Source organism: Lipophrys pholis, assembly GCF_963383615.2.
Source record: "Lipophrys pholis genome assembly, chromosome: 15".
Lineage (NCBI taxonomy): Eukaryota > Metazoa > Chordata > Actinopteri > Blenniiformes > Blenniidae > Lipophrys > Lipophrys pholis.
Window position 1 is genome coordinate 14,675,109 of NC_137642.1, and position 26,863 is coordinate 14,701,971.

Below are 26,863 nucleotides of genomic sequence, written 5' to 3' on the forward strand. Positions count from 1 at the left end.
GCCTAGAACGTCTCATTAAAATGTTCAAAAAGCCCATAATGTCACTATAATTCATATTCAGGAAAAGATGTAACGTAATCCTATTCTTTATCAGTCTGCATTTTTGTGATCTGAAGTCAGGATTTGATTATGAAAGACGAATATGAAGTCACTATAGTCAGAACCTTATTCCTCCATCAAATGTACATGAAGCAAAATTGATACTTTAATAATAATGTCATTGACACCACCCTTTCTGCTGCCAAGTAGGTTGCTCATCAGTCAAATAGAATAAGTGAATTATATTGACAGAGAAGTGGCACAATGTTAGACAAAGAAAACTTTCTGGGTTCAGTTGAATTAAGAATTTATTTTCACGTAAAAAAAAAACGGTGTTTAGATTTTTAAAAAAGCAGTTTTGTGATATAATATTGGCACAGAGTAAAAGTTTCAGTTTAATGACCAACATTTTTTCCTGCTGACCTCACACTGGCTAAAGACAGCTCGTCTATTGCCCACCAATTATGACTTCCAAAACAGACAATGCATGAATAAAAAATAGAATAAAAAAACAAGCCTTTTTGTTGGGTGGCAGGGTTACATAATAGAAAAATACGGCAGATTCATTATAGACTTAGTGGTTACAGAAATAGTGCTACACAAATAATACTTTTCTGTTGTAATTATGACCACGGGAGGACCATATAGAACAGAGGAGCTTTGGATGAATGCATTGCCAGCTGTAAAGAGGTTCAATTTTCCACATCAGTGGCTACATTCTTGACGAAGACTAATAGGAAAAGCATGACAGAGCACACTATACGAAAACAGGGTTCATTATGAAATCTGATTTTAAATAGAAAAGGAACATAGCAGGATACACCCTCGTGGCTTCGGCGATTCTCCTTATTAAAAGGATGTGTTGGTTAAAAACAAGGTTAACAAAGGGACGTAAGCCACATGTTATGAATGCCCAATAAAACTGCATGATTTTTAAAAGTCTATAAAAAAATGTCAAGGGCATACAATCTGACAGTGACAACATGAACTCTACAAGAGACAATAAACCTGATTAGATATGTTTTGTTCAGAGAGGCTGAAATGCAATAGAACAGTTCAAGCAATATTTACACAATATACAACAATAATAAATATGCAGTGTTTACTTTTTGAAATGTTGCTGAAGCGCTTCTGTCATCTAATCCGAAAGGAGAAAAATGTGGAGTACAGCCGTTCTGAAAAGAGAGTTTCATTGCTGCAACGACCATCGTCACTGAGACGTCCATGTTGTGCTGTAAAATAAAGAGGGCGCATTCAGAGGATGAATTCCAGGAACTGCTCATCACCCAACATGTCCAGGGAGAGGCAATTGGTGGACCTGCGGCCGTAGAAAGAAGGCTTGGATTGGCTGTGCAACAGGGAGTAATAAGTGGGATCAACAGAGGTCTTTGTGTTTGTTGAGGCATCTGGCAGCCCGAACGTGTAGCTGTGGGAGGAATCGTGTGGCAGCGCCGATCCCAGCGGTGCCGGAGGTGGGAATAGGCGGACATCATCTAAACTGTGGCTGTGCCGGTCCGCACAAACCTGGGCCCTGGATTTCATCATCTGCAACAGAAACGAGAGCAAAACATAAATAGAATGAAAACATCCCAAAAGAAAACAAAGAAGCCGCGAGGAAGAGAAAACAGATGACTGACCTCTTTTAACACGTGTTGGTCACATGGGTTTTCAGTTTCTGTCTCATCATCTCGGGGGCAATCTTTGATTTCTGTGAATAACACACAGTTTTTCTAAGTAATTAAAAAAAAACAAAATTAAAGCCCAATGGTTTGTGAATTCAATATTTGAATTAAGATGAAATTATTTCTTTTTGGTTACGATATGTCCCAACCTTGCTTGTTCTTATGTCTGGGACACTTGAACAAAATAGACTCAATTACTACTTACAATTATAAGAGGACATAGCTACTTAATTACTGTTTTTCCATGTTAGGTTTTGTGTTTAATGTACATATGTATTCTAAAATAAAATTAAAATTAAAAGTGAAAAAAAAAACAAAAAAACAACCCAATGAAATTACCTGATGGCAGAATATTTGAGGACAGTTCTGTACAGTCCACCGACACTCCTTCAAGAAGATCAGCCAGTGGGAACATTTCCTCAGGATCATCCACAAGAACCTCCTCTGGACCCCCGACATTTGTTTTCAGCTCTGGAAAAATACGTTTCACAAATCAGATTATTAAAAAGAAATCTGAATAACACTGCTGTTATAATTTTAAACTTTTATTCACTCAGTTATTTCTACACTCACAACAAATAAACAAAAATATTTCACGTTTTAATTTTATATTGATTCCAGCCTCTTCAGTTAAAACATCTGAAAAATGATTCAGATATTTTTCCATATTTGAGGATGCGCCTGTATAAAATCAAAAGCACGACTAAAACGCACTAAAAACACAATCAAATTGCATAAAGCTTGTAGTGGGGCAGGTGAGGCATTCGATTGGACTAACGACATGATTATCTTTATTGAGCAACATGTTTTGCATAATACACAGCCTCAGGGAGCACAATGTAAATCTGTATACAATTATCTGTAATGGTGTGGAGCAACTGAAAACCCCTGAGCAGATGGCGACGATAAATTACTTATTAAAGACCCAACACTTTATATTGACATTTCATTCCGTTACATACTGTATATTATCATTAGCATACTTCCACTTTTGTGGTTTCCAGTACTGTGAACGTGGAAGGCGACGATGAAAGTACTCAAAAGCGTTTACAAAGAATATGAGCCGAGAGGAGCTTCGGGGTGTGAATCCGCTCACCTTCCTCTGGACACCCTTCGTCCTCCATTCGAGCCTTGCTGCCCGTGTCGAATCCCGAGGTGCTGGAGCTGCCTCGGCTGGCTGTAGAGCTGAAGCACTTCCCTGCTCGGTGCCGACTTTCCTCCTCCATGCAGGCCATGTCTGCGGAGATGCTGTGTTGTCGAGCATCTGCCTCGATCCCGGAGCTGCTGGTGGAGTGTCGGGACAAACCGGGGCTGCTTTCGCTGCCGGGTGGGTCCAGGTCCAGGTCATCGCTGATGTAGGACTCTCGGTATCGCTGCTTCACTAAAAAAAATAAATAAAAAAATTCTAAAAACTTTCAATAGAGAAAAGATTATAGCTCATTTGGAGATATGGTGATTGACTGCACTCGTTCAGAAGCTGATGTGAATCACTGAACACACGATCTGAGTTATAATGTCTAAATATTCTTAGGATGCTGGTCTGCACTGAGTCCCAAGATGTTTAATGCAGTTTTAATTAAAGGAAAAAGTTTGGCGCATATCAAAAGAAAAATAAATTCTATCCGCACAATTAATAAAATATGTATTTTGCATTTGACTGTGCTTATCCGTACTTTATGCTTGTTTGTTTCTTTACACAAACCATTACGATTTGCGAGTTGCTCCCATACAGATAAATTTGTTCTTTCACAAAAGTACCACAGAGGTGAAACAATAGTGTTATTTAAACAGTTAATTTTTGTTTGGGATGGGGTGTTTGTTCTCAAGTTCTCCCTTCTGCTGAAGAAGTATTCCACTGAGTCGACGTGGCCCCAAACCAAACTGTAATTATCGCTGGCGCTCATTCTGTCTGTGTAATTGCTTCCGCCTTCCTTTACCTTTGCTTTCCTCGAGCTGGCGAAGGTGTTTGAGTGCAGGCTGAAGGCTGAGGTAGAGCTGGTGGCTGCTGCTCAGGTGCAGGAGGAGGTGGCGAGAGCGAAACGATGACCCGGTGTAATAAACCAGCTTCCTCGCCGACGGCAGGCCATCTGGCTGGATCTCAAATTTCTTGCCCTGGGAGAGCCAGCATGTTATACTCGGTGTACGTAGCTAAAGCTCATTAAAAAATTACGAGGATGCCACTTAATCGTTAAGAGAGAATGCAAATTGGTATACCAGAAAGGTAAGACGCCCCACGTTGAACCAGGGGAAGTCATAGAGCAGCTGTCGCACGTTGTTCGCTTCCTACGAGCAACAACAGAAACACATTAGAAAATATCCAGACTTGTAACCCACTTCACTTGTATTTCAACATTTGCAATCAATAATCTGTTTTTTTTGGAGCCGTCTGGACCTTGAGGAAGCCGGCAGCATCCCGAGATATCTCACGGTCTGTTGGCTTTTAAACCAGCCAGGCAAGAAGAGCTAATCCCCCAGATGGCCCCTGATGGACGGATCAAACAACTGACAGGCACGGCGGGCGGCTCCAATCTACTGATGGACTGCTGTTAGTGGCAATCCCACACATTCCTCTCACATCCAGGCGGACGTCTTTAGAGGACTACAGATACAGAGACCAAATCTTTGAGCAAAGGCAGATTCCCCCCGCCGTGTACATTCTGTACGTGCTGACACACAAAAAAAACTGTACATCAATAACACGCTCGCACGTGCACGCACCTGATAAACCTGCATTCCTCGCAGAGTCAGACCGAGCAGCGCTGTTCCTCTGTCCTCCTTTTTGTCCTGGACAAAACGAATGATGAGATGTGAGAGAGGCGTCTGAAAGGCTCAGATAACATAGCCGCTTCACAGTTCGACTCCCCACGCTGAGTTCACTGGGGAAGCACCGACCTGATGCTCACAACTAAACTTAATGTGATAGCGCATTACGCAACGGATGGGCCAGCCTTCACAATATCACTGATGGGTGATTTTCAAAATTGGGAGGACAAGAAACTGGAATGGGTGGAGGGGTTACATAATTGCCCCACAGTTGTTAGTTCGGCATGGATCGAAGCCAAACTGACAATCTCTGTGATAGTGTAGAACTGCAAGAGCACCGAAAACCAGAAATCCATTTCTGTCATACAACAGTTCAGCGTAAACTAGTTCAAGCTTGGGTTGATTTGCATGTTTTCTTCATGTTAGACTACAGGAAAAGTCCATTCAAATCAATGTAACCAGAATTGACCTTTTGCAGTCTGTAGAACCTGACGGGGACGTCTTCCAGTTGACAGGACTCTCTGATAAAGTGAAGGATGGCGTCCCGAGCCGACATGCCCCACAGCTCCTGGTGCACTTTGGGTCCATGGCAGAGGAGATAGTTGACGCCACGTTTAGCTATGATCTGCAGGAGGAAAGGAACAAATGAGATTCCACCTCTGAAGCTTTGTAAGGTGGTATCATTCAGAATGGTTCCCATTTGATACGTTTTTTTAAATGTGGCTGTTAAATGATGTTACCTACCCAGGGGGGAAAGTATTCCTTAGGTTCAAAGTAAGGGGCGACCTCCATACCCCCCCTTGGCAGCGGGTGGTCACCGAGGTCAGCCTGCAGGGCGTAACCTGCCAGCTGGAAGTACACCTCCTCCTGCTGGCGGCACTCCGAGCGAAGCACTCGCTCCCGCAGGTCAGAGTAGTAAAGATGCCGGGCCTTTCGTTCACTGGACCCGTAAACAACAAAGATTCATTTAGCAAAAAAAAGATTGACAAGTTAAAAAAAAAAAAGAAAAAAAAAAGAAGCTTGTGCAGCGGTGAGAAGACGAACAAAAGAACGTACCAAATGAGTCGACCATTCTCCACGTAGTATTGGACTTTAAGGCAAAGCACGAGAGGCAATGGTCTCTTCTGTAATCCCTGGACAAAAAAAATAAATATGTCAGCATCTTTTTGTCATGCTAAATAAAAAGGCACTGACAAATAGGCCACTGAACTGTTTCCCCTTCTAATTAAATGACATGCATTAACATGGTTCAGATCAATCAACTTCTCAGCTGAAGTTCGGTGCATTACTCAGCTTTACCTTCACCGGGTCCTGCTTCCACTCCTTCGGAAAGTACTTGGTCAGCCTCTCCTCCATGTCCAGGAATATGTGCTCATTGTCTGCGACGGAGAAAGACGATCAGACAACGGGGAGAAACAAAACAATAATGTAACCGAGCGTAAAATCTGCCCAACAATGGGATTCATTAGGGTAAAAGAAAAAAGCCCTTGTTCTTCCGTTTGTGAATGAGGCTACGGGGAAGCTATACAACAATGCCAATGGGAATGTATTTATCTTCTTATTTAAGCTGCAGATCAAATGCCGCGACGACAAGCTGTGCGGTTTCACAGGAATGTGGAGAAATGAGAAGATGAATTCAGTGTAACATATTTATCTTCATCTCACTGTTTAATCTGCATTACAAATTGTTTGCAACTTGCACCGGGGGGATCATGGGGGGATGTGGTATCATTCTCCGCCTGCGCCTGTGAGTCATGACAGAGGCATTTTCCAACTGATCGGCCTTATCGCCTTTGTTCAACTTTGCCTAGTCAAATCACGCTCACCATGCCGTTTCACAATCTGCTCCTTCAACCATCCATCTCCTCTTTCAGTCGGCCTCATCCCCTCTCTGACTCATTCCACCTCCTTCACCTCTCATCCCTCATTGAGGCCTTTGAGTAAGAGTTGAGTAAGGCAGCCTGTATCATGACGAGTCCCCCCCCCCCCCTCTTCGCCTCCACTCCCATTCTCCCCTTCCCATCATCAATCCACCCCTCCTCAGTGAAGTAGAGGAATGCAAGGGGGCATTCCAGGCTTGATGAAGTTAATATTGCAGGAATCCAGGCCTAAGCGATCGCCAAACACCACAAAAACAAAAGCCTGCCTGTTCAAGCGGCGAGCCACACAAGATTACCGACTCATTTCAACATATTTGTACAAGACGGACACAAGAAAATAGAAAGTTTAGGACTTTGTTCAGTCGTTAAAGTGGATTACACCACTTAGTTATGCAGACTGAAAAGCCGAGAGATCTTCTTTTTGCCCAGTGAAATGCTCCCCAGTGCTCCTAAAACATTATATAAACTACTCCATTGTGAGGGTGCTGAAATGCAGTGCTTTGAATCTTTTGGCGCTTCCCTTAATACCAATGTGTAAGCAAGGGCAGCGGTGTTCAAAGTGTTGGGCAGGCCTCTAAGTGGGGGGAAATATCTGGTGGACCGGGAGATGTCGGATCTTGCCTAGATAGTGAGGACTGAAATGGGATTCAAGCTCTGTGAGGTGAGCTTGAATACAAAACACCTGCTTAAATTTGCATATTTTGCGGAATGTTGAGGCAAATGATCTTTTGTTATATGGTTATATAAACTCTTCCATTGCTGATAAAATTAAATTTGCAGTTAAACAAGACAAGCAAAACATTTATTTTAATTTTGTGTATAAAAATGTCCCAGATTTAGTATAGAATGTATTTAAGACATGAACTGAACTAGTCAACCACTGATTTTACTGCCCAGACATGCAAACATCCGTTAACATGAAAGACCTTAGAAAGTCCTGCACTCGTGTCTCTCAGGGAGCCGATTCCTCAATGCTTTGCAGACGCTGTGCTTTAGAGTGAAGAGTTATTTCAGGTTGATGGCCTGAACTCACCTCTGACCACTGTGAAGCCGAAGAAATGCAGCTCTTTGACTCCAAGAATCTCTGCCACACGGTTAAAAACATCCTGCCCAGTGGACTTTAGCTGGAATGGGTGAGGGAGACACACGAGGCTGCATTCAAACATGCGCTGGCACTGGACAAACCTGCGCCACGCAACTCTAAAAAGCTTGCACGCAGAACTGTGACCATCTGTGAATCGTTGGTGATAGTCAAGATACCTTTAACACTCACCCCGACAGCGATGTCCAGCTGGTCTTTGTTGGGGAGTAGAACACAAATTGTTCTCTCCTGCTTTATCGAGGTGGACATGACGTCTTGTGTGTACGTCTGCGGGAAGCGCTCTCGGTGTTGAAGTCTTTCAGTTTCTGTCTGTGCTTCTTATATCGCTCACTTTGTTATCAGTGCCCTGGGCGCGTCATCCATACTGCATCTAAAAAGATAAGATGACATAACAGTGAGATAAGCATTAAAAAAAAAAAAAAAGATTGATAAGTTGTTTAATACACACAGTGAAAACAACTGAATCTGTATGTGTCTGGATGGACAACAAAATCTAAATACTTTGCCCCAATTATAGAATTATATGACAAACGTTCACATGCTGTCAATCAGGCACAGAAAAGAAAACAAATCCCGTTCTCAGACTTAAGTACATGAATCTGTCCCATTATCCCACAACAGGATTAACTAATCATGTCTGTCCCATCTTAAAAGGACATTTTTACAATTTCTCTAAATAACTTGGAGTGGGAGCATCCCAAAAGTGAATATAATAAGTTACGGAAGGTATTCCATCTTGATAAAAAATACAACTTAAATCTTCAGTCAACAATAGAGTGAAATAATTAGGAAACTCAACCAAGCTTACATCAAATCCAAGTAAAAGGCATTAAATGCAAACCTTCAGATAAACACCCGTGCCTCTCTTTTTTTTTTTTTTAAGGTTATTGCATGTCACGCGACACATAACTGTGGACATATGAACACGTGCAAAGCAGTCTAACTCAAAGCTCCACCTGAAACTGGCCCTGCGATGTTGACCCAAAGCCCCAACTGGTACTAGGCTCATCTGATTAACGTCTAAGAATCGATTAATCAGGTTAATTACTGCTGGCCGCCAACTCTGATCCCCTCAATCCTGCTCTGGAAGATAACCACAAACGAAGAAAAAAAAAAAAAGAGAAAAACAAGTGATCGGGAAGTGAAGCAGTCTGCTCTTGTACCAACTGTCTTCAAGTTTTCCTTTCCAAACCGTCTTGTTTGTGTCATTGCACATTGAACGCTCAAGCAGTTCAGCGTTCCAGTAAAAGCACCAGAAGCGGAAGACCTTTGTCATTTTTAAAAAACAAGAACATCAAACATATGCAGAAATGCTGTTCGCATTTATGTGGAAGGTTTCTCAGTAAATGCTCGGGGCTCATTGTGTAAAACATTTGTCATACCAAATGTGATTTTCAGACGTGTTCAAACATGGTCTCACTGACATTTGGGTGTCAACAGAATGAAGAAAACCTGAAATTCCTGTAACTTCAACATCCAACTCATTTATGACATTGTCACACTCAACTGTATCTGTGCACTGGAAGCGTAGCAAATGGTACATTCTCTCAACAGAACCATGAATACCTTTTTAATGCTGATTCTGTATGAATAAAACTTGCCTTTTTTTTTTTTTGTTCCCCCCACAAAAGCCTTATTCACTCTGGCCATTTTGCCCACTGCCAAGTCATTTGGATTCTCACCCCTTGCAAGTTTAGAAAATTAATGGATGCATGAATCATTCTAATTGTAGAGAGCAGAGTAGATTGACACTCTGGTTGGTGAGAGTACTAAAATGTCAGCTACATCTTAAAACTGATGACACACGGGAACAATTGCATGTTCAATTTTAGTTTCTTTTTCTTGATTTTGGAAAATTAGAAGAAGAAAAATGATGCCAATTTAAGGTTAATTATGGGGCGGCTGGGGCATGGTTGGTAGAGTGGTCATCTCTCAATGGGGATGTTGCAGGTTCGATTTTCCTGGAAGTGTCCTTGAGCAAGACGCTGAACCTCAAACTGCTCCCATTGGATGGACTGAGCACCTTTTGCATGGCAGCCGCCTCTCCTGGAGTGTGAATGGGTGGACGTGATTAACAGTGTGAAGCGCTTTGGGGACTGCTCAAGTGGTGCAAAAGCGCTATATAAGTGAAATCCCTTTAGTATTTCACCATTTACTTAGTCAGACTAAATTCCATGTAGTTGTGAAAGTGAGCGACTGCCTGTCCCTTTGTGTTTCCCCTGTGATCGACTGGTGAACTGTCCAGTGCGTTTCCCGATGTTGCTCATATAGTCAGCAAGGACTGAGTTGGATAAAGCAGTATGAATGGATGGATGGATGGATGGATGGATGGATGGATAAAACACAGCATAGTTTATATGGAAAGCAATCAGACCACAAAAAGAACCAACATTCATTCTGGAGACGAAATATTTACAGCTACACTATACTTGCAAAACAATTATCAAATTTCCCTTAAATGTTGTAAATAATTTGCAAAAAAGTATCTGCAGTGTGCAATTACATGCTTGAATCTTGAAAAGTTAATGAAGACAGATCACATGAACTTAAACGAGATATGTAAAATGCACTAGATCTGCAATCTGTCAACTAAACAAGTTCACCATCAGTTCAAAGTGACTGACGTCTCCAGACATCCCCCATGTTGCTGAGCAGGGGGAAACCTGGCGTCACATGAGAGCAGCCATCTGTATGCTTTAATTCCACTGCAAGACTGTTATAATCCCTGCTTCTGAGCACACTGCTGGCTGGTGGAAAGACAACATCAGGGACCCCCTCCACTGCCCGCTAAAACCATACAAGAAGACCAGGGAGAGGAAGAGGAGGGGGGGGGGGGGGGGGGGGTTGTCTGGATGAACAACGGAGGGGGGGGGGTGCAGCCAGTAGGCTCAATCCAACTTTAAAACAATACAATGAGACACATGTTTAAGCATTTCTGAAACTTAATGTGCTTCAGTGGTGATAGAAATGTGAAAAAAAAACCGTGCTATTTAACACCCTTTAGGTTAAATGGAGGCTTTATGAGTGAGCGACAAGTCAAAAGGAAGTTTTATGGGCGTGTATTTATGGGAGCGCAACAAGTGCATCACAAACTCTGACGGCTCATTTAGCGAGTTAGAAACATGCAGCAAATACTTACTGTCTCGGTATAAGAGGTGAAACGACACTCGCAGGTTGTCTTCAGTCGTATTTAAAGTCAGCTTTGCTTGTTATCCGAGCAGAAACATTAGAGGAGTGAGGAGAGCATCAGATTTCTCGCCCTCTTCAGTTAAAGCTTCTGTGAACTCCGCTTCAACTAGACCGAAGCCCAACCAGCGAGCCGTACCATTTAGGAAAGTTGTAGGGGTGGAATACTTTAAAGGTATTCATGTTAGAAGTGTTCACAATGCTGCCAGGCCTTTTCCTGTCGTTATTTCTAGTTGGATGCCATTCGTATAAACTAAATAAACACTTTATAAAATCCATTATGTATACTATTGTCGAAAACTTCTAATTAGACAGAACAGGCACCCCTCATTTCTGTGTAGTGCAGTGAGTCACGCAAATGTCGACATCCCAGCAGAAAAGTTTGGCTTTTCTTGCGGTGGTACCAGCGAGTGTAACAACAGATCACAGGGTTTTCCTGGAATTGCTTGAACCTTATCTAAATTTCTGACAATTTTCAGGAGTTTGAGCAACAGGCTTTCTCTCAAATGATTTCCTGTTTCCCGGATGGCCTGCACTGCTGTTTCCCAAACTTGTGTCTGGGATGTTTTTGGGGGGAACCAGTTAGAAATCTCAGGGAGCCCAGAGGCTTTGCCTACTCTGAAGTTGTCAAATCTAACATGCCATACCAAGCCGTAAGACCTTTTAGAGTCTAAAGTAATCCTGCTGATGTGGATGAGTCCGCCACTGTTTAGTTTGACAGTAATGTTTTTACAAATCACTGGAGATCACTGCTTAAAGCAACACTGGATGACAAGTCTGTTTAGGGTTTTCAACATTTTCAAGAGAAATAATATTAATGTAATATTTTCAGTGTCATTCAGCTTACCATAGACATTGCACTACTCTGTCAGGATATGTTGTTGAGGTAGAAAAAAAGTGTGCCTTTCCATCACTATCTGGAAAAGTATAGACCTTTACAAACTTTGTCAGACATTCTTTCTGTAACAATGAGCACAACTACCCATTAAACAATTTTTTGCATTTAAACATGGGATCAAACCTACTCACACTTAACATTTATAAAGTGAAGATCCCAGCATATACAGAAGGTTGAAGGAGAAACATCTAAAAATGTTGACACTGCCACCTACAGGGCCATTTGTTTCACTGCAAAAACAAAACACCACCAAACGATTAACAAATATTGAACCATAAACTAGAAGAGAAATGCAGTTAATTATTGGGGAGGTTGAAATGAAAATACAAGCTGTTCATAAGTGTAAATGTCAGCAAAAAACAAACGAAACAAAAACAGCAATAATCATTTTAGTTATATTTAATGGTAGATTATGTCGATATATAAACAACTGTCCGGGAAACATTTCTTAATTCCAACCAGTACTTTCCTATTTAAACATAAATATTCATCAAAGCAAATACTTTTAATGAAACAAGTCCATAACACCTACATGTGCTTTTGCTAAATGGATGGGTTTTTTTTTTTGGAAACCCCTATAATAAAATGTCATGTTGTAGGCAAAGCTTTAACTCTCCCAACACCAGGCTGGGTAAATGTTGTGCAGAATGCTGCAATGGCAAAGAACAGCATAAAAGATTTAGAACAAAGCTGCAAGATTTGAGCAACAATCCTTTTTCAAATGCCTTCCCTTGCTTTTAAAAATGATGGAAAATTGTTGATAAAAAAGCAACTTGTACAAATGACCATTTCTCAGTACAAAAGCTTGTAAAATGTAGTTGTGGTGCAAATCAATGCAGTGTTTAGTTTTTTCTTTTTTTTTTAATTGGTGGAAAATACATTTGCGACAGTGAGGGAACTATGTGCAGACTTAACTTGGGTCAGCTCATCAAAACGGCCTTTTCATTTTTTTTTGTAGCAGCTACGTTTCCAGTTCAGCATCTAAAAATAATTTGATGACTTGGGAGTGAAATAATACAAATTCGAAACATAAATAACACTGAAAATATAGTATACAGTAAACAAGTTCCCAATCACACAAAAAACATGTTTTAAAAAAAATGGTAGTAGAAAAATAAAAATGGTTTCATTCAATACCCCACGTTTCCAATACAAACATGAAAAGAAGTTAATTTTGTTCGTATGCACTTGAAAATTTCATATATCCAAAAACCAAGAAATCATCTAGATACAGCGATCAGAATACATTAGGTGCAGTGAGGTATTAGCGCCACATGCTCGTTGTCCAAGTGTCCGATTCCTCCACAAGTCTACTGAAAGAACTTGAGACCTGCAACGAGGAAGAACTTCTCCAGGAAGATCTCAGAATCCAGGACGGCGATGTGGGCGGCCCGGCCGATGAGAGAGTTGGCCGTGTTGGGCAGGGCATGAATGACATCATATCGCACTAGATTACAGTCTTTGTTCTGAAGGACTGGCAGCAGCAGGTTCTCGATCATCTCAGCATACACAGGACCTGGTGCAGGCAAAAGTTCAACGGGAGACGGCACACGAGTTATATTCATATTCCTCAAGTGTGGAAAGACTTTCACTTTAAAAAAATTATTGTTGTCCAAATGCTGATATGTATTTTTTTTCTTCTTAACAAAATGATAGATTCATGTTATTAAATAATGTAATACAAAAGACAAATTAGGAGTCATGTGAGTACTGGTATGGCCCCACAGAGTTCTGAGTTCAATCATATGAAGTCCATTGGAGATTACATGACAAAACAGAATAGCACGAGTCCTCAGAAGATCTGGAGTCACTTCTGAAAGGTGTCTGAAATTAACTCCATGAACAATTCCTTAGGCTTGTCTGCAAATTTACCTCGATGCCTTTTTTGGTACAAGTGGGTCACATTAGACACTAACTTCAATTACATATATTCACTTTGCATTGTGTTAAGAGATTTACATTTTTATTTTCACTTTTATTGTTGAGTTTTAAATTTGCAACAGTTTGTCACTCTTGCCAAACACATTTGTACAGTGCTATAATCAGAAAACAGGAGCAGCAATATAATACTTAAATGAAATTAAACAAGTAAGAACACTAGATCAATTTCTAAAACAAAAAGCTGAAAATTGATCCAACAGGAAGAAAACGCATTAAAACGAATTAGAAGTTGTCATCAAGAGGAAATGTCCTCACATGGGTGACACCCCATCAGTAGAGAATGTCAACGTCCTGAGAACACGGTTCATTCTGCTTGCCTCAATTTAGCGTCAGTACAAGGTTGAGTTTACTGAAGGCTGCTGTTCCTGCCAAATCACAGGACCTGCTTCCACTCACCTGTTTGTTTGTCCTTTAACGCAGTTTTGCACATCTCTATTCGAGCAGAATGATAGGGGACGTAGCGATCCTGCAGTGACCCCACCAGCACCACATTTCGGAAAAACTGCAGACCTAAAAGTGCGGAAGGACAGGAAAGTTATATTCACAATCACGTGTTCCAAATCGCCAGCTTGAACTGTTCGGTAAACAGCCGTGCTCACCAGACTTCTTGCTGAGCTTGTAGAGGAAAGTTTGGCGGGGATCGGAGTGATCGCGGCACGTCAGCTGCAGCAGTGAACCAGACTTTTTCCACTTCTGCATGAACCACAGGCCTGAAAACAATGTTTAATAGTAATTTCACAGGACGCAGTGCTGCGGCAGTCGACTGAGAACAGTAACTGCAATCAGCAGTTAGCTGACTGTAAGAAAAATAAGTAGAATGTGTGAATTCACCTGTGTTGACCAGAGCAGAGCTGTTATACAGAGTTCCCAGGTGAGGTCCAGACAGAGAAAGGAAGGTGTGGAGCCTGCTGAGGTAACACTTAAACCTGGGCCTGGTCAACACGGAGCGAACTATAAGATTCCCCAAAGAATGGCCCACAAAACTGAAAACAAGGAATACAACAACACAGACAGAAAAAATGAAAATCAGCTCTGACACATTTTCTATCAGTTACACACCAACAAAAACAGGCTGATAGCGGGACGTCAACACGGATGTTTAAGCTTGTGGAGAGCAAAAGTGTTCCAGTAACAGGTTATGCTGCATTTTCTGTCAGTGAGCTCTAAAAGAGACTGAATATTATATTACAGTCTCTTCATGGTGTGACTATATTGACTCAAGTAAAATCCTGTTCACTGTGGCTTTATTTCAACATGCCAGATGAGTCACCGACTTATGGCCTGAGCACATTAAGACATGAAAAACTGGTTTTCCTTTGAACATTTAGTTGCCAAAGCTTGGACAGAACGAGTCACGTTACCTTATCTTTGACACTGTCAGGCTGTATATCTGAATGTACTGGATTATTTCGTCCAGCAGCCGATCGGTCATGGACTCAAAGTCAGCAAAGGTGTCATTCTGGTGATGAAACAAGGATTAAGTCAAGGCCAAGGATGCTCCACGGGGCGCTGGATTCATAGCAGTTTCAGGAGGCTCAAAGACATTAATCTGATGACCACTTAATCTAAGAAAAGATTATCCACTTGCCTGATTCCTCTCGGACATGAGGAAGTCTATACGAGCACCAGGCAGTCCAAGCTCTAGGTACGTCTTCACCAACCTCAAGTCTGCGCTGTTACCTGCAGCATCGGAAAATAGTACTTCAATATTCCTCATAAGGTGGACAAGATGATCGTAGGAATAATACTAGAGGAAGCCTTCGTACCGTCGAGGCCGTGGACACACACTATGAGATGGATTCCTTCCTCACAGCTTTCATCCTCCTCCAGACTGAAATAAGGCACAGTGGATGCCAGCTCAGGCACCTCACTGTACAAGAACCCAGGGAGCCTTAGCTGCTTCATATCTTCCTTAGCCTTGATAAATCTGCACATTAATAATGAAAAAAATAAAAAAAAGAGAGACGGATATTCATTTGCAATGTGTGAAATATGATGAATGTGTGCATTGAGGATAACATTAGGTGGACTTGAGAAAAATTTGAAAGATGACTCACGCTTTCATCTGTGGTGTGGGTGCACACTCATACCACTTGAGGCTGGAAGAAAGGGTGGTGGAGGAAAGAGATGGTCTTCCTAAACTATGGCCGGCGCTGCTGGAGGCAGGATTAGCGCAAACGGGAGCTTTGGATAAATCCGTTTTTTCATGGGGGTATCCGATACCAAGCTGTTCAAAGAGAAGAGTTGTATCTGGAGCGGCTGCTTCCCCGGCCGCAGCTGGCTCGTCATTTGCAACACCATTAACAAAAGCGTAGCCATCACCCTCCTCATAATAGCCGTTCTCGATCATCTCATGCTCCGTCTCGTCCTCATCCTCTTCAGCCGGTGGTCCTGGCTGCATTCCCAAAGTGATCGCAGATGTTTCTACAGGGCTGATCTCAGACGCATCTGTACTTGAGCACGAGCCAAAGTAGTTTTCTACCATCCCGCGTTTTACCAGGTCAGTGCTGCTGGTAGCAGAGTTACTGGAGGGGCAGGTGGTGTGCGGTTCACTACCAGATTCCTTCACAGTCCCCAAGCTCGCTGTGTCCTCTAGTCCAAAATCAGACATGCCTATTAATTTGGAATCTGTTTCCGAGTCAGACGCAGGCTTTTTGCATTGCGAGTCACCCATAGCACAGTCAGGGATAGAAGCCACATCGGCTCTCGTGGTGTGATCCCCAGTAAATGCTACACTCTGCTCCTGCACCAAGACACTGGACTTTCTGCCTCGCACTTCTGCTCCACTGGATCCTCTAGAGGAGCCTTCACCCTCGTCATCCGAAGGCAAAGAATTGATAGACGTGAGAGAGGACTGGACTCCACTCACAACACTGGCATTTTCTGGGATCAGAATCTCTCCTGCCCCACTTGGCTTTTGCACTGCACTTTGTTGACCAGGCCGTGGTGCAACGCTAGGGAGGGTCCTATCAGGCTGTGGGGCAGCGACACCCGATTCAAAGATGCTGGGCCCCCCATACATCTGTGGTCCTGGAGCAAGTTGAGTGGCAAAGGAGCTGGGCTCACTCTCGATACCGGAGTCTGAGAGGCGAGACGAGGCACTGGGGGCTCCTGCATCTGGCAGCCTGATACAATCACTCTTTACCTGTACTGAGACTAAAGGGGACTGGCTGCGCTGTGCAGCTTCTCTCCCGGCTCGATCGAACAAAGAATCAGCAAGCTGTGGCTGTTGTGAGTCACAAAGGTTTGTCTGCATGATTCCAGGGAAATTAGTACTAAGACTAAGTTGATCGTGCGCATACGGTAAAAGAACCATTACTTTATCACCTTGGTAAGGGTCCTTTAAATTTGGTTTCACCTCAATCTGCTTTAGCCCAGAAGGCCATTGTGACAGTTTGTCCATTTGTCCTTCTTTTAGAATAGGTTGGTTGCATGAACCAACAGCCCCAGTACCCGCCTGGGGATCATTTAATGTATCCAATGTTGGAGGATTTTTGAAAATAGATTTCTGACAAGCAGCCGTAGCTATATTGTCATCTGTCATAGCATCATCAGCACGATTTCCAGAATGTGCTGCTGTGGCACCAGAGTCAAAAACAGAACTGGCATTAGTCCTTGAACAACCACTTGGTTCTTGCTGCACGGTATCTCGTTCCCCGACTTGGTTGAGGGGAGCTTCTTCTTCCTTGTACTTTGCGCTGCTGTTGCTGTAAGGAGCCTTGAGGTTCTTATAGCCCACCAACACAACCGAGTCCTTAGATCCCTGTCTGATCAACTTCTTGGAGTTATCAGTCTTTGAGTTTTTCTTCAATTTGACCGACTTTCCTTTAGACTTAGGTGGTGGATCATAGTTGTCTGGCCAGGTGTTATCCATGGGGCCACATCGTGACTCAGGTATGGGGCTGGCAGCTGCACTGCAGTCCTTGGCACTGGGCTTGTCTGATTTACTGTTAACGGAGCCAGCCCTTGTATTGTGCATGCCCAGCCACGGTCCATCGCGATCTTTCACACGAAACAAGGAGAAGAAAAGAAAAGAGTTACTTGGTTTTCAGAAAACAGTCAATGAGCATGTATACCCAGCAGTGCAGCAATACTGTTGTGCACACCTTCAGTGATAGAATCTAGATATCTATCCTCAAAGATGATCGGCAGGGAGCTGACATCACCGTCCAGCTCAGCACACTCCACTGGAAGCGGCGGCAAAGACAGAAAGTAGCTGGAGCTCTTGATGGCGTTAGTCATCTGTTGGTGACTGTGAGCACTGATGAGGGAATGGAAGAAGTAAATGAGATAGTAAAACACACTGAAAAACAAACTTGAGCTATAGTATTTGTGGCAAGTTTGAACAGGTCCAGACTTGATATCACCAACCACATATTTCACAATCAAGACAAATGTGCCAGTATAACTTACTGTAACTCTTGATATGCCAATGCTGATTGCCTTGGATGTTCGAGACAAAAGAAAGCCTCAGCAAATCGCCTTACCTATAATGACATTAACGTATAAGATTCAGACAATATTACAGATATTTAATGCTTTTCAGCTCAAACAACAACTATGATCGTTGAACGGTTTGCAGATGATTCAACAAATTGAACATACTCTTAGTGTGTGGTGCTCCATCGCAAGCAGAGCAGCAACGTGCTCCTGCAGCGACACAACCTCCAGGAATTGCCCCCAGAGTGCCATGAGCAGAGAACAAAGCTGAGCCAGGTTCATATTTACGAGTTCAGCCAGCTCGTCAGGGGACTCAGCTTTCTGTTGAAAGAACGAAGACACAGACCGCCCAACAAAAGGTTTAGAAGAACAAATGAAGTCTAAATAATTTTGTTCTGCAAAAAGAAATAAACTCAGTCAGTTATATTTGGCATCAAATTAAGTTCAATCCTTGATTTAACCTTTTTTTACTCAAGTTATGATCACATAGAGCGAGAGATTATCCCTCCAGATGACATGCAAAACGCAAAGTAAACCTTGGAGAGGTCGCTACTCTATCAAATGACCAACACTAAGAGATACACAACCAACAACCCACACACACATTCATACTTGAGGGCAATTGAGAGTCAAAGATGACCTTAACTTGCCTGTTTTCAGGTTGTAAAAGAAGTCAGAATACTCAGGAGCATGGTCACCCACGCAGACTCAGAGAGCCAGAAAACTGTTGCGCTGACTGAATAGCCCAAGCCACCGTGCTAAAACTGCTGCACCAACCAGCCACTCTCTAACTTACCATAAACAGCTATATTTGGAAACAAGTGCAATAGACAGGAACATACAAGAGGCACTTGATGTCTCACCATTATCTCTCGAAACCTACATTACTCAACAGCAGCATTGCAAAACATTTTCTATTACTGTAACTCCAAGGGGGGGGGGGGGCTGAATCACAAGGATCTGGGCCCCCACCACTAAAAATGAACACATAATCTAATAACCAGTTCTTTTAAATACCATTGTACTATACATGATGAAACATCTGGTTTTCTGTCTGTTTTCATTCCATTATCTGCATTCAGTGACATATCCTCTCTGTAATTTGATGACACACCTTAATTCAGCAGGTATTAATTAAAAATTCTCACTACCGACTAGTTTAGTTCTCTGTGCACTTCATTATCACTTGATAATAACTGTTGCCACTACTATACTCCTTGCTGAAATGAAAAAAAATGCAGACTTCATTTTTTTCCTGAGGAGGCTACATCCAGATACAAATCAAAGACACTAATATACTGTGCATTGGCACGTACAATAAATCTCAATTTCACACACTTGTCCCGAGGTTAAAATTCAGCGATATTTCCATTTAGCGTTTTCATTAAGTAGGCACCACTTCAGTGTTGCGGCAGACTTGTTACTTCCTCTCCGTATTTTCACTGGCAACTGAACACGGCACCAAACGGGACCTACCTTAACTTGTTCACATAGCTCAGACAGACGGGCCTCCAAGTCAAGTTGTTCTGAGGAGGGAGGGCAAACAGTGCCACATAGATTAATTGCTACAAGTCATTACTACATCTTACAATTTTTAAAGAGCCTGTGACCACATTAAAGTTGTGTCAGACAGCAGTAGAGTTAAAAGTATTTTTAGTATGGCATGACCACAGAGAGTTAACAGTTATGAAAGTCTCAGCAAAGGCTTAGTTCTACAGATGGAAGAAAGGGATGAGTGTACATAGGGAAAAGATAACATAACATGACAGCAATTTAAGTCTTGCGTCGCTAAAAAAAGAAAAGAAAAAAAGAAGAAGAAGGAAAACAGAGGGCATGACTGCTTGTGCAAGAAGAAAAACGCAGCGGAGGAAAAGGGAGAGAAAAGCAAGTTGATTGGAGGTACGGCAATGATCGGGACATACCTATGTAGACGTGCCTCTGACTTCGGGGATAGGGTCTTCTGAGTACTCTCTCATATAGGACTTGCATGCTGGGCTTTGCTAGTAAGATTGCACATAATGGCATATTTAACCTCTCATATATTACTTAGTTAGCGAAGATGAGTAAAGATCTACTCATCCAAGTGAAATTGGTTTAGTGACAACAATCACTTAGGTTTGAGAGTCTTTATATATATATGAATGTTTACTGACTTTTTGCTTGAATGCAAGTATAGTTTCGTCAAAAAAAACAAAACAATATTGAGTTAAGATTAGTGAATCACATTTGGATTCACTGAAACAGCATGGTAGGTTGGTGTTTGCCAGGTCTCTTTGAATAGCTGAATATGGTGATATGTGTAGGGACTGGGGGAAATGGCATATGAACAAAACAAACTTTACATGCAACCAACACAGATGCTGAAAACAAAAAATACAAACTCCCAATGAAAGTTAAATAATGAGATGGTATATCATGAAGAAGAAAAAAAATAAAAATAAAATAAAAAGTCATATGACTGGGAATCTGGGATTTAGGATTATATTACGTGAAAACTACTTGTTAACTCACACTCAACCTGAGCTGATGTGTAGCCACGAGGCAGCATACCTAGTTCCATACGATGTGAGGAGGGCAGGTCCTTGGTAATGGAGGTGAAGTATCCAAAGAGTCCCTGGTAGGCTGTGAGGAGATTGGAACAAAGTGTATGGTGCAAACTGAAGGCATGCTGCAGACAGGGGTCAGAAACCAGGAATGTCCTGCCCTGAAACCACAAAACACACAGGTTACAGGCTACAGGTGCTGTCAACCATAAACCTGTATAACTACCAATATAACCACTCTCCTACAACTACTACTACTACTACTACATAAAAATAATAATTTAGGATCCGACATAACCTCACACTAACGTTCAATTGTTTTTGTTTTCCTCAGGCTCGGATCAATAATTTAATATGCATTGAAACTACACACTTAGTGATGAGTAACAAAATGTAAACAAAATATTATTTTATCTTATTATTGTGTACTTTCACTCTGAGGAATTTACAGCAGAATAACTCTCCAGTGGAGGGCACTGTTTAAATTGTACACCCTGTAGCTAATACTTCCAATAGTAATATGGCCAGTAATACAAATTAAATAAAAAACAACCTGCCAATTACTTGTGGACATCCATCTTTTGTGAAATAACGTGTAAATGCTTCACTGTGGCTTTAGTACAACTCCCTGTAGAGAAATCAAAAGTCGCCGATCTGTTGTAATTCCCAAGCTGCTCTTCAGTAATACATCAAGGAGAGACATTGCTTCTGTTGTGCCTGAATGATTGGGCTACATTTACAGGGCTGCATCTCGGGGGAAGAGCTAGTTGGCCACCTTTCTCTATCGCAGCAGGCAAAGTATTCCTGGCTTAATGTGACAGTGCTCTGAGAGGCTTTTCTTTTTTATTTGCCCCGGCTATTAACTGCCTGACACATCGCCCCATGCTTCAAATGCAATGACTGTAACAAACCACTCTGTTGAGATGTAGAGCTTGTAAATTCTGTGACTTCAGTCATGACCATGTAATAATTAAAGCCTGCTTCACTGGCAAGCTCCCTGCATCAAATGGCTTTGTTACTTTAAGCATTGTTCTCTAATAATAGTGAAACAATCAAAGTTGAATTACATAACTTATGCAATACAAGATTTATGTCAGACTCTATGAGGATCTGGTAATTTTAGATTATTAATACATTGAGAACATAAGAAATGACACAACAAATGCACAAAGACATGCTCAATGCTTTACAATGGCTTTACTTACATCTGGTGATACTTGCTTGACATAACTGCTGCCAAAAACCACATTTTCCAGAGGAGGGATGACAGAGTCCTTACTCTGAGCTGGGGCGTTGCGGTTAAGCCATGTGGTTTTCACCGGCCGAGGGAAACTAGTCAAACACACACTGAAATCAAACTCCGGAAATCCTCACAAGATTATCCCGAGGTACATTGAAACAACTTGTCTCTACTTCAACACAGACTTTGACTGAAGCTCGCATGATAAATACTCAGCGTGAAGGAGCCTTCTCCTCTTCTCTTACCTGATAAGGGGTTGATGTAGTGCCACAAGGGATGCATGGATAGCTACAGAGATGACAGACAGGTGGAAGTAGTCAAACATGACATTGACATGTTGGTGGATGCCTCGCTGAAGGCTAAAGTGCAATCGAAGTGAGCGCCCGCTGATATTCTGAAGAGAGCTGGGGTCATCTGGCCTGTAGAAATTACACAGCAAGGGAGGACAATTAAAGTACTTGCTTTTCAACATGAGAGACTTGGACAAAACTGCGTATGCAGTTAAAATATCGCAACACCTACGTGTAATCACCATCTGTGAAATATAAATCCAAGAAGAGCTGGAAATCCATGTCATTGAGGGACTCCTCCACCTAAGAATGATTAAAAACAGTGTAACCAGATGATTGAGAATTTAAGTGCAAAAATACGGGATGACCATAAACACATTTTCTAGAAAAGATATGGGCTCTTATGAGGTTAGTGAATTTTGAAGGCCTTCATCGTTGTGACCTATGCCCCATAGACACTGCAGCTGGCTAAAACGAGGCCACTGCATCCTGCTACAACAATGGAAACCCCACATTCCTGATGCAGGGCTTCCCCCCCCCCCCCAAAATGAATACACTTCAAAGCAGAACCAACAACAAACATATTCACCCTGACAGGTGTGTCGCTTGGGAGCAAGTAAGAAAAAAGCGAGTAAACAATTTTAGATTTCAGCAATGTTTCTCAGGTGCACGGCGCTTATGGCCTGTAAAACTGTGATTGTATGGGTGTATGAGGAAGGTACAAACAATATTTTCCCAAAGAAAGTTTCCCACCTACTGCTTTCCATACCAATTCTGCACACAAGACTGTGGGACATATCCAAGAAAACACAACCGACACGGCTATGCTGACTATATTCAACTGTCAAACAAATGCAATAATATTCTTGGAGAATTTGCATTTAATCTGCACATACCTCATGTCAAACAGGCAAAGCAGAGGAATCACCTGCATATTTTAAAAAGGAAAACTGCAAAAAACATTTCAACTTGCCTTTTTCTCATCCAGCAGCATCATGACTTTGAAGAGAAGGACATCGTTGACCACAACCTCTTCATTCTTGTACAGGATTTGGAAAGTTTTGCTGCATATGACATCATCTTGGACTGAAGCAGGAAAAGCCAGATCGGAGCCTTCGAGAATGTATTGAGGAGGAGGAAGAAATGAGTGAATTTACCCCCCCAAAAAATCTATGCGTTGTATAACCCACAGAAAAGACATCAGAACCACCAGGAAGGTGAAGGTCATCTTTTAAACTGTCAGGAACAATCTGACAACATCACTAAGTCATTATCAAAAGTGGAATTGTTTCTTTTGTACACAATCAAAGAAAAGTTAAAAGTCCACAAACTGGAAAATAGAATATTTAAGGATTGGAATTAGGTGGCTGCTTGATGATGTTATTTATTTATGAAACAAAGAATTGGGCTTTGTGTGAAAGGAGCAGTGCAGGTTCCTGAGGGGCTGAGGCATATGCACAAAGCCTTGGAGAAACACTCGAAACAAGGAGTGGCCTTATGAGAAAAAGCAGTGTACTAAGAGCTCTCAGCCAACAAAACAATACGTAAATCTGCACTTTTCCCTGAAAACAACCTCATTATCTGAGAGTTTGAAAATCCGTCCAAACATGCAACTCCACTAGAAGTGTAAAGATATTTGATTCAATCTCAACCACATTTAGCGAGAGACACTAAACAATGTTGTACAGTTTGCACTATACAGATCTTTAAAAAGCAATTCACCTCCCGGGTGAAGCAGACTGGTCTCTACTTTGTGTGGGACACGTGGTGGCACCTTCAGACTGGCACGCATCTGGTAGAACCTGGAAATGAATACAAATCTGTTAAAGAGTAGCAATGCTGTGGAAGACTGTCACTATTGCCAGAGCCCTGGATATCACTAGAGGCTTTGTCAAAGAACAATAAACCGCACCGGTTGGCTACAAGTGCTTCCACTTGTAAAAAGACACTACACCTTTCATAAATGAGTAATGAGCACTTTCTTTTGCAGTCAATCAAGTAGTAAACGTCAGCATTTAAAGCACTGATGCATCAGGACCAATGAGCAGGAGTATCATCACACTGCTGCTGTAAAAACCTATTTCCAGATGTTGAACACTTAATAGAAACATGACATTTTACTACTGTTGTCTCCCGCGAATTACGACATTTTGAAATTACTCGCATGAAGCTGGATGTTAATCAGAGTTGATTTGATGGGATATATGATGTAGTACAAGGCATCGACATACTTGATTAGGCCAAAAATGTACATCTAATTTCTGTTATATAATGCATTATAGTGAAGCACTGTTTGTTTAGCATATTCAAGTGCAGTAAAATTGTTGTCTCCAAATTGCAGCTTGGATACAACAATTTGTACTGTATGCTCAAAATAAACAAGACCAATTAGTCACAGAGGACTATGTTTGTAAGACAAACTCACCCTCTTTGGAACAGGTCCACATTGTAGAACTTGTGAAGCTCCACAGAAAACTCCACTGTGGCCTGGACTTCAGTCATCTTGGGCGTCTACAGGCAGAGATGCCATACATCATCTAGGACACACCTGTGGGCCTGCCGGGAACAGGATCTAATTCATGATTTCTGCAACACAAATGGACTAACTATTCCAGTTTGCTTAAAAAAAAAAAAAAAAAAACAACCTTTGTACTTGATCAAATTGAACTAGGATTAAATAGCTATGTATTAAATAGAAAAACCGTAGCGCTAATCTCAAAGTCATTCAAAGCTTCAGATAAATCCTATCAACTTAAAAAATATGTGAAGGGATCATGTGGGTGGGGGCAGCAATAATACAGTCACAAGGTCAGGCTCAACAGTGCATTTGATCTAAGCTATATGTAGATACGTTTTTACAAACGTTAGGAGGCATCTTGTCTTCTGGACAGAATTTGTTAGCAGTTTAATCTCTAGAATCAATGTAGCTGGGTAATTGATTCTACAATGATCATCAATGCAAAGAAAATAGGCCTGGAACACAATAACATCAATTGGTAGTGTTGGAAATAAACACAGCCTTCCTTGTCATAGGGGGAAACATTTATAAGTCAAGATTTATTTAGGCCTAATTAAAGAAAAGGTCATATAGCTAAATTCAGCCGTTGCGGAAACAAAATAGAACTGGCAAAAATAATTATACAGACGCTCCCTAAATTAGTCATGTATGAAATGAATAAATCATTTGGTGGAGACAGAACAGCATTGTGCAGGAGAAAACCGGCAAAACACAAAAGGCTGCAGCGAATCTGACCTGACTCACACAGACGCCTCAAACTGAGCGAGGAGAACGTTTCTGCTACATTGAAAAGGTGATAATAAGTCCTGTGTTTGAAAGACAATTCTCCAACTCAGCTGAATCAAGCAACCAAACATAATTTGGGGTGAGCTGAATCAGCAGCCAACTCGGTGACAGGTGCCTCTGTTGAGCCTACTTCATAACAAAGTTGCAAGAGCTGCAGTAATGACATGGGGAACATGACACAGACAAAACAGCTTCTGCAGCATCGCGTGTAATGCACAAGGCAAGTAAATGTTTACACAACTGTCCAGGGCTCGTGTCGAGTTCATGGGTCATAATGGGAGCAACTGGTTAATCAGGTTCAGTCTTTAGACAAGAAGACTGTCCTTACATCTTATTAATAAAGATTATATTTATAGGTGTAGTGAGATGTTGACTGGCCGGAATGCTGGTCTCATAAAGCAGTCAGATGAGTTGGCCTCAACAGACACACACCCACTAAAGTATTGGTTCAACCTCACACAAAAACTAACATTTGGTTGTTTTTTTTAATAGAGGAAAAAAACACCAAATAAAATATTGATCTCTAGTAAAAACGACTCCTGGCAGCAGGAGCTGCAACTTGTACTTAAGACACCTTAGTGAAAGTAGAAATGAAGCATGTTGTAATCATGTTAACAGTATATAAAGGTAAGGCCTGGGCAGGCACCAGCTTGCCCTTACAGATTCCCTTTTTACAACAATGACAACAGCTAACACCCCATCCTGACACACAGTAGTTAAAAACAACAGTCTGACTTTACAGCCAGTTGGGTGTTTTTAATGTCACTATAATGAGGAGAGAAACAAGCTGAATCTCGGTTACAGGTGGCAAGCTACTAAACATTTTCCTCAAGGCCCACAAAGAAGATCGGGAAACATTCGGCTCGGGGATAACATTCTTGGATTAGACCGACCAAAAAAAAAAAAAAAAAAAAAGTGTCCATTGATTGCGAGAGAGCGAAGAGTAAAAGTTATCCACCCACCGAGCAGTTGTCGCCGGGGTAACATTAGCCGCACAGTTATGCTAATGCTACTCACCATTGCGCTGGCGAGCTAACGTTAGCCACAAGCTAACCCCCGGTCTCAGTCGTCTGGCCGTCTTTTCGCTGTGGCAGAAAGCGCAACTCTCCTGAGTACTTCACTCCCTTGATAGTAGAAACAACCACAGACGGATGCCGACGGACGCCTGGACGTGTGGCCGCCTCTGCGGAGAGTGTTCGCTCAGAGAGCCGAGCTAACTGGTCTCAATCCGAAGAGCTGACAGCAGCTGAACGCTCACCAACATCCAACTGCGCGGTAACTGCAAATACCAGAGGCGCAGCCGACGACACGCAACACTGAGACATCGCCAAGGAGCGAAACAACGTTCAGCACAATTATTAATAATAATAATAATAATGATGATGCTGATGATAATAATAACTATAATAATAATAATAATAATAATAATAATAATAATAATAATAATAATAATAATAATAATAATAATAATTCCACATGACCTTAGCTCATACACAGGTGAATCAAATGACTTTCAAAAGTCCATCTGTTTTCATCCTCGATACATTTTTCTTAC

At 41.8% G+C, this 26,863-nt stretch overlaps 2 protein-coding genes across 7 annotated transcripts; both read right to left on the reverse strand.

Moving 5' to 3' along the window:
* Window positions 1-326: 326 nt before the first annotated feature.
* On the reverse strand, window positions 327-10,775 carry LOC308120545 (FERM domain-containing protein 6). Of its 4 annotated transcripts, none has more exons than XM_080481197.1 (14): window positions 10,606-10,748; window positions 7,638-7,836; window positions 7,398-7,488; window positions 5,784-5,863; window positions 5,541-5,617; window positions 5,229-5,424; window positions 4,954-5,109; window positions 4,440-4,505; window positions 3,936-4,004; window positions 3,659-3,833; window positions 2,818-3,102; window positions 2,061-2,192; window positions 1,677-1,769; window positions 327-1,584 (listed from the first exon to the last, which is right to left on the reverse strand). In XM_080481197.1, exons 2-13 carry the CDS (start codon window positions 7,713-7,715, stop codon window positions 1,723-1,725), a joined length of 1,452 nt encoding a protein of 483 aa, XP_080337323.1. In that variant the 5' UTR covers window positions 7,716-7,836; window positions 10,606-10,748; the 3' UTR covers window positions 327-1,584; window positions 1,677-1,722. The 4 variants fall into 4 exon arrangements, with proteins under 4 accessions (XP_080337323.1, XP_080337322.1, XP_080337320.1 ...); XM_080481194.1 differs by having other exon boundaries at window positions 332-1,584; window positions 1,677-1,747; window positions 10,606-10,775; XM_080481195.1 differs by having other exon boundaries at window positions 332-1,584; window positions 1,677-1,747; window positions 7,625-7,836; window positions 10,606-10,765.
* A 1,157-nt stretch (window positions 10,776-11,932) lies between these two features.
* Window positions 11,933-26,578, reverse strand: fam135a (family with sequence similarity 135 member A). Of its 3 annotated transcripts, none has more exons than XM_080481290.1 (21): window positions 26,326-26,578; window positions 24,430-24,560; window positions 23,727-23,806; window positions 22,978-23,117; window positions 22,237-22,307; window positions 21,960-22,133; window positions 21,680-21,806; window positions 20,482-20,635; window positions 19,854-19,931; window positions 19,408-19,457; window positions 18,097-18,252; window positions 17,905-17,978; window positions 17,598-17,752; window positions 15,549-17,493; window positions 15,258-15,418; window positions 15,080-15,171; window positions 14,853-14,950; window positions 14,323-14,474; window positions 14,091-14,201; window positions 13,888-14,001; window positions 11,933-13,066 (listed from the first exon to the last, which is right to left on the reverse strand). In XM_080481290.1, exons 2-21 carry the CDS (start codon window positions 24,504-24,506, stop codon window positions 12,861-12,863), a joined length of 4,215 nt encoding a protein of 1,404 aa, XP_080337416.1. In that variant the 5' UTR covers window positions 24,507-24,560; window positions 26,326-26,578; the 3' UTR covers window positions 11,933-12,860. The 3 variants fall into 3 exon arrangements, with proteins under 3 accessions (XP_080337416.1, XP_080337415.1, XP_080337417.1); XM_080481289.1 differs by having other exon boundaries at window positions 24,430-24,515; window positions 26,326-26,407; XM_080481291.1 differs by lacking the exon at window positions 19,854-19,931 and having other exon boundaries at window positions 26,326-26,574.
* Window positions 26,579-26,863: the final 285 nt, after the last annotated feature.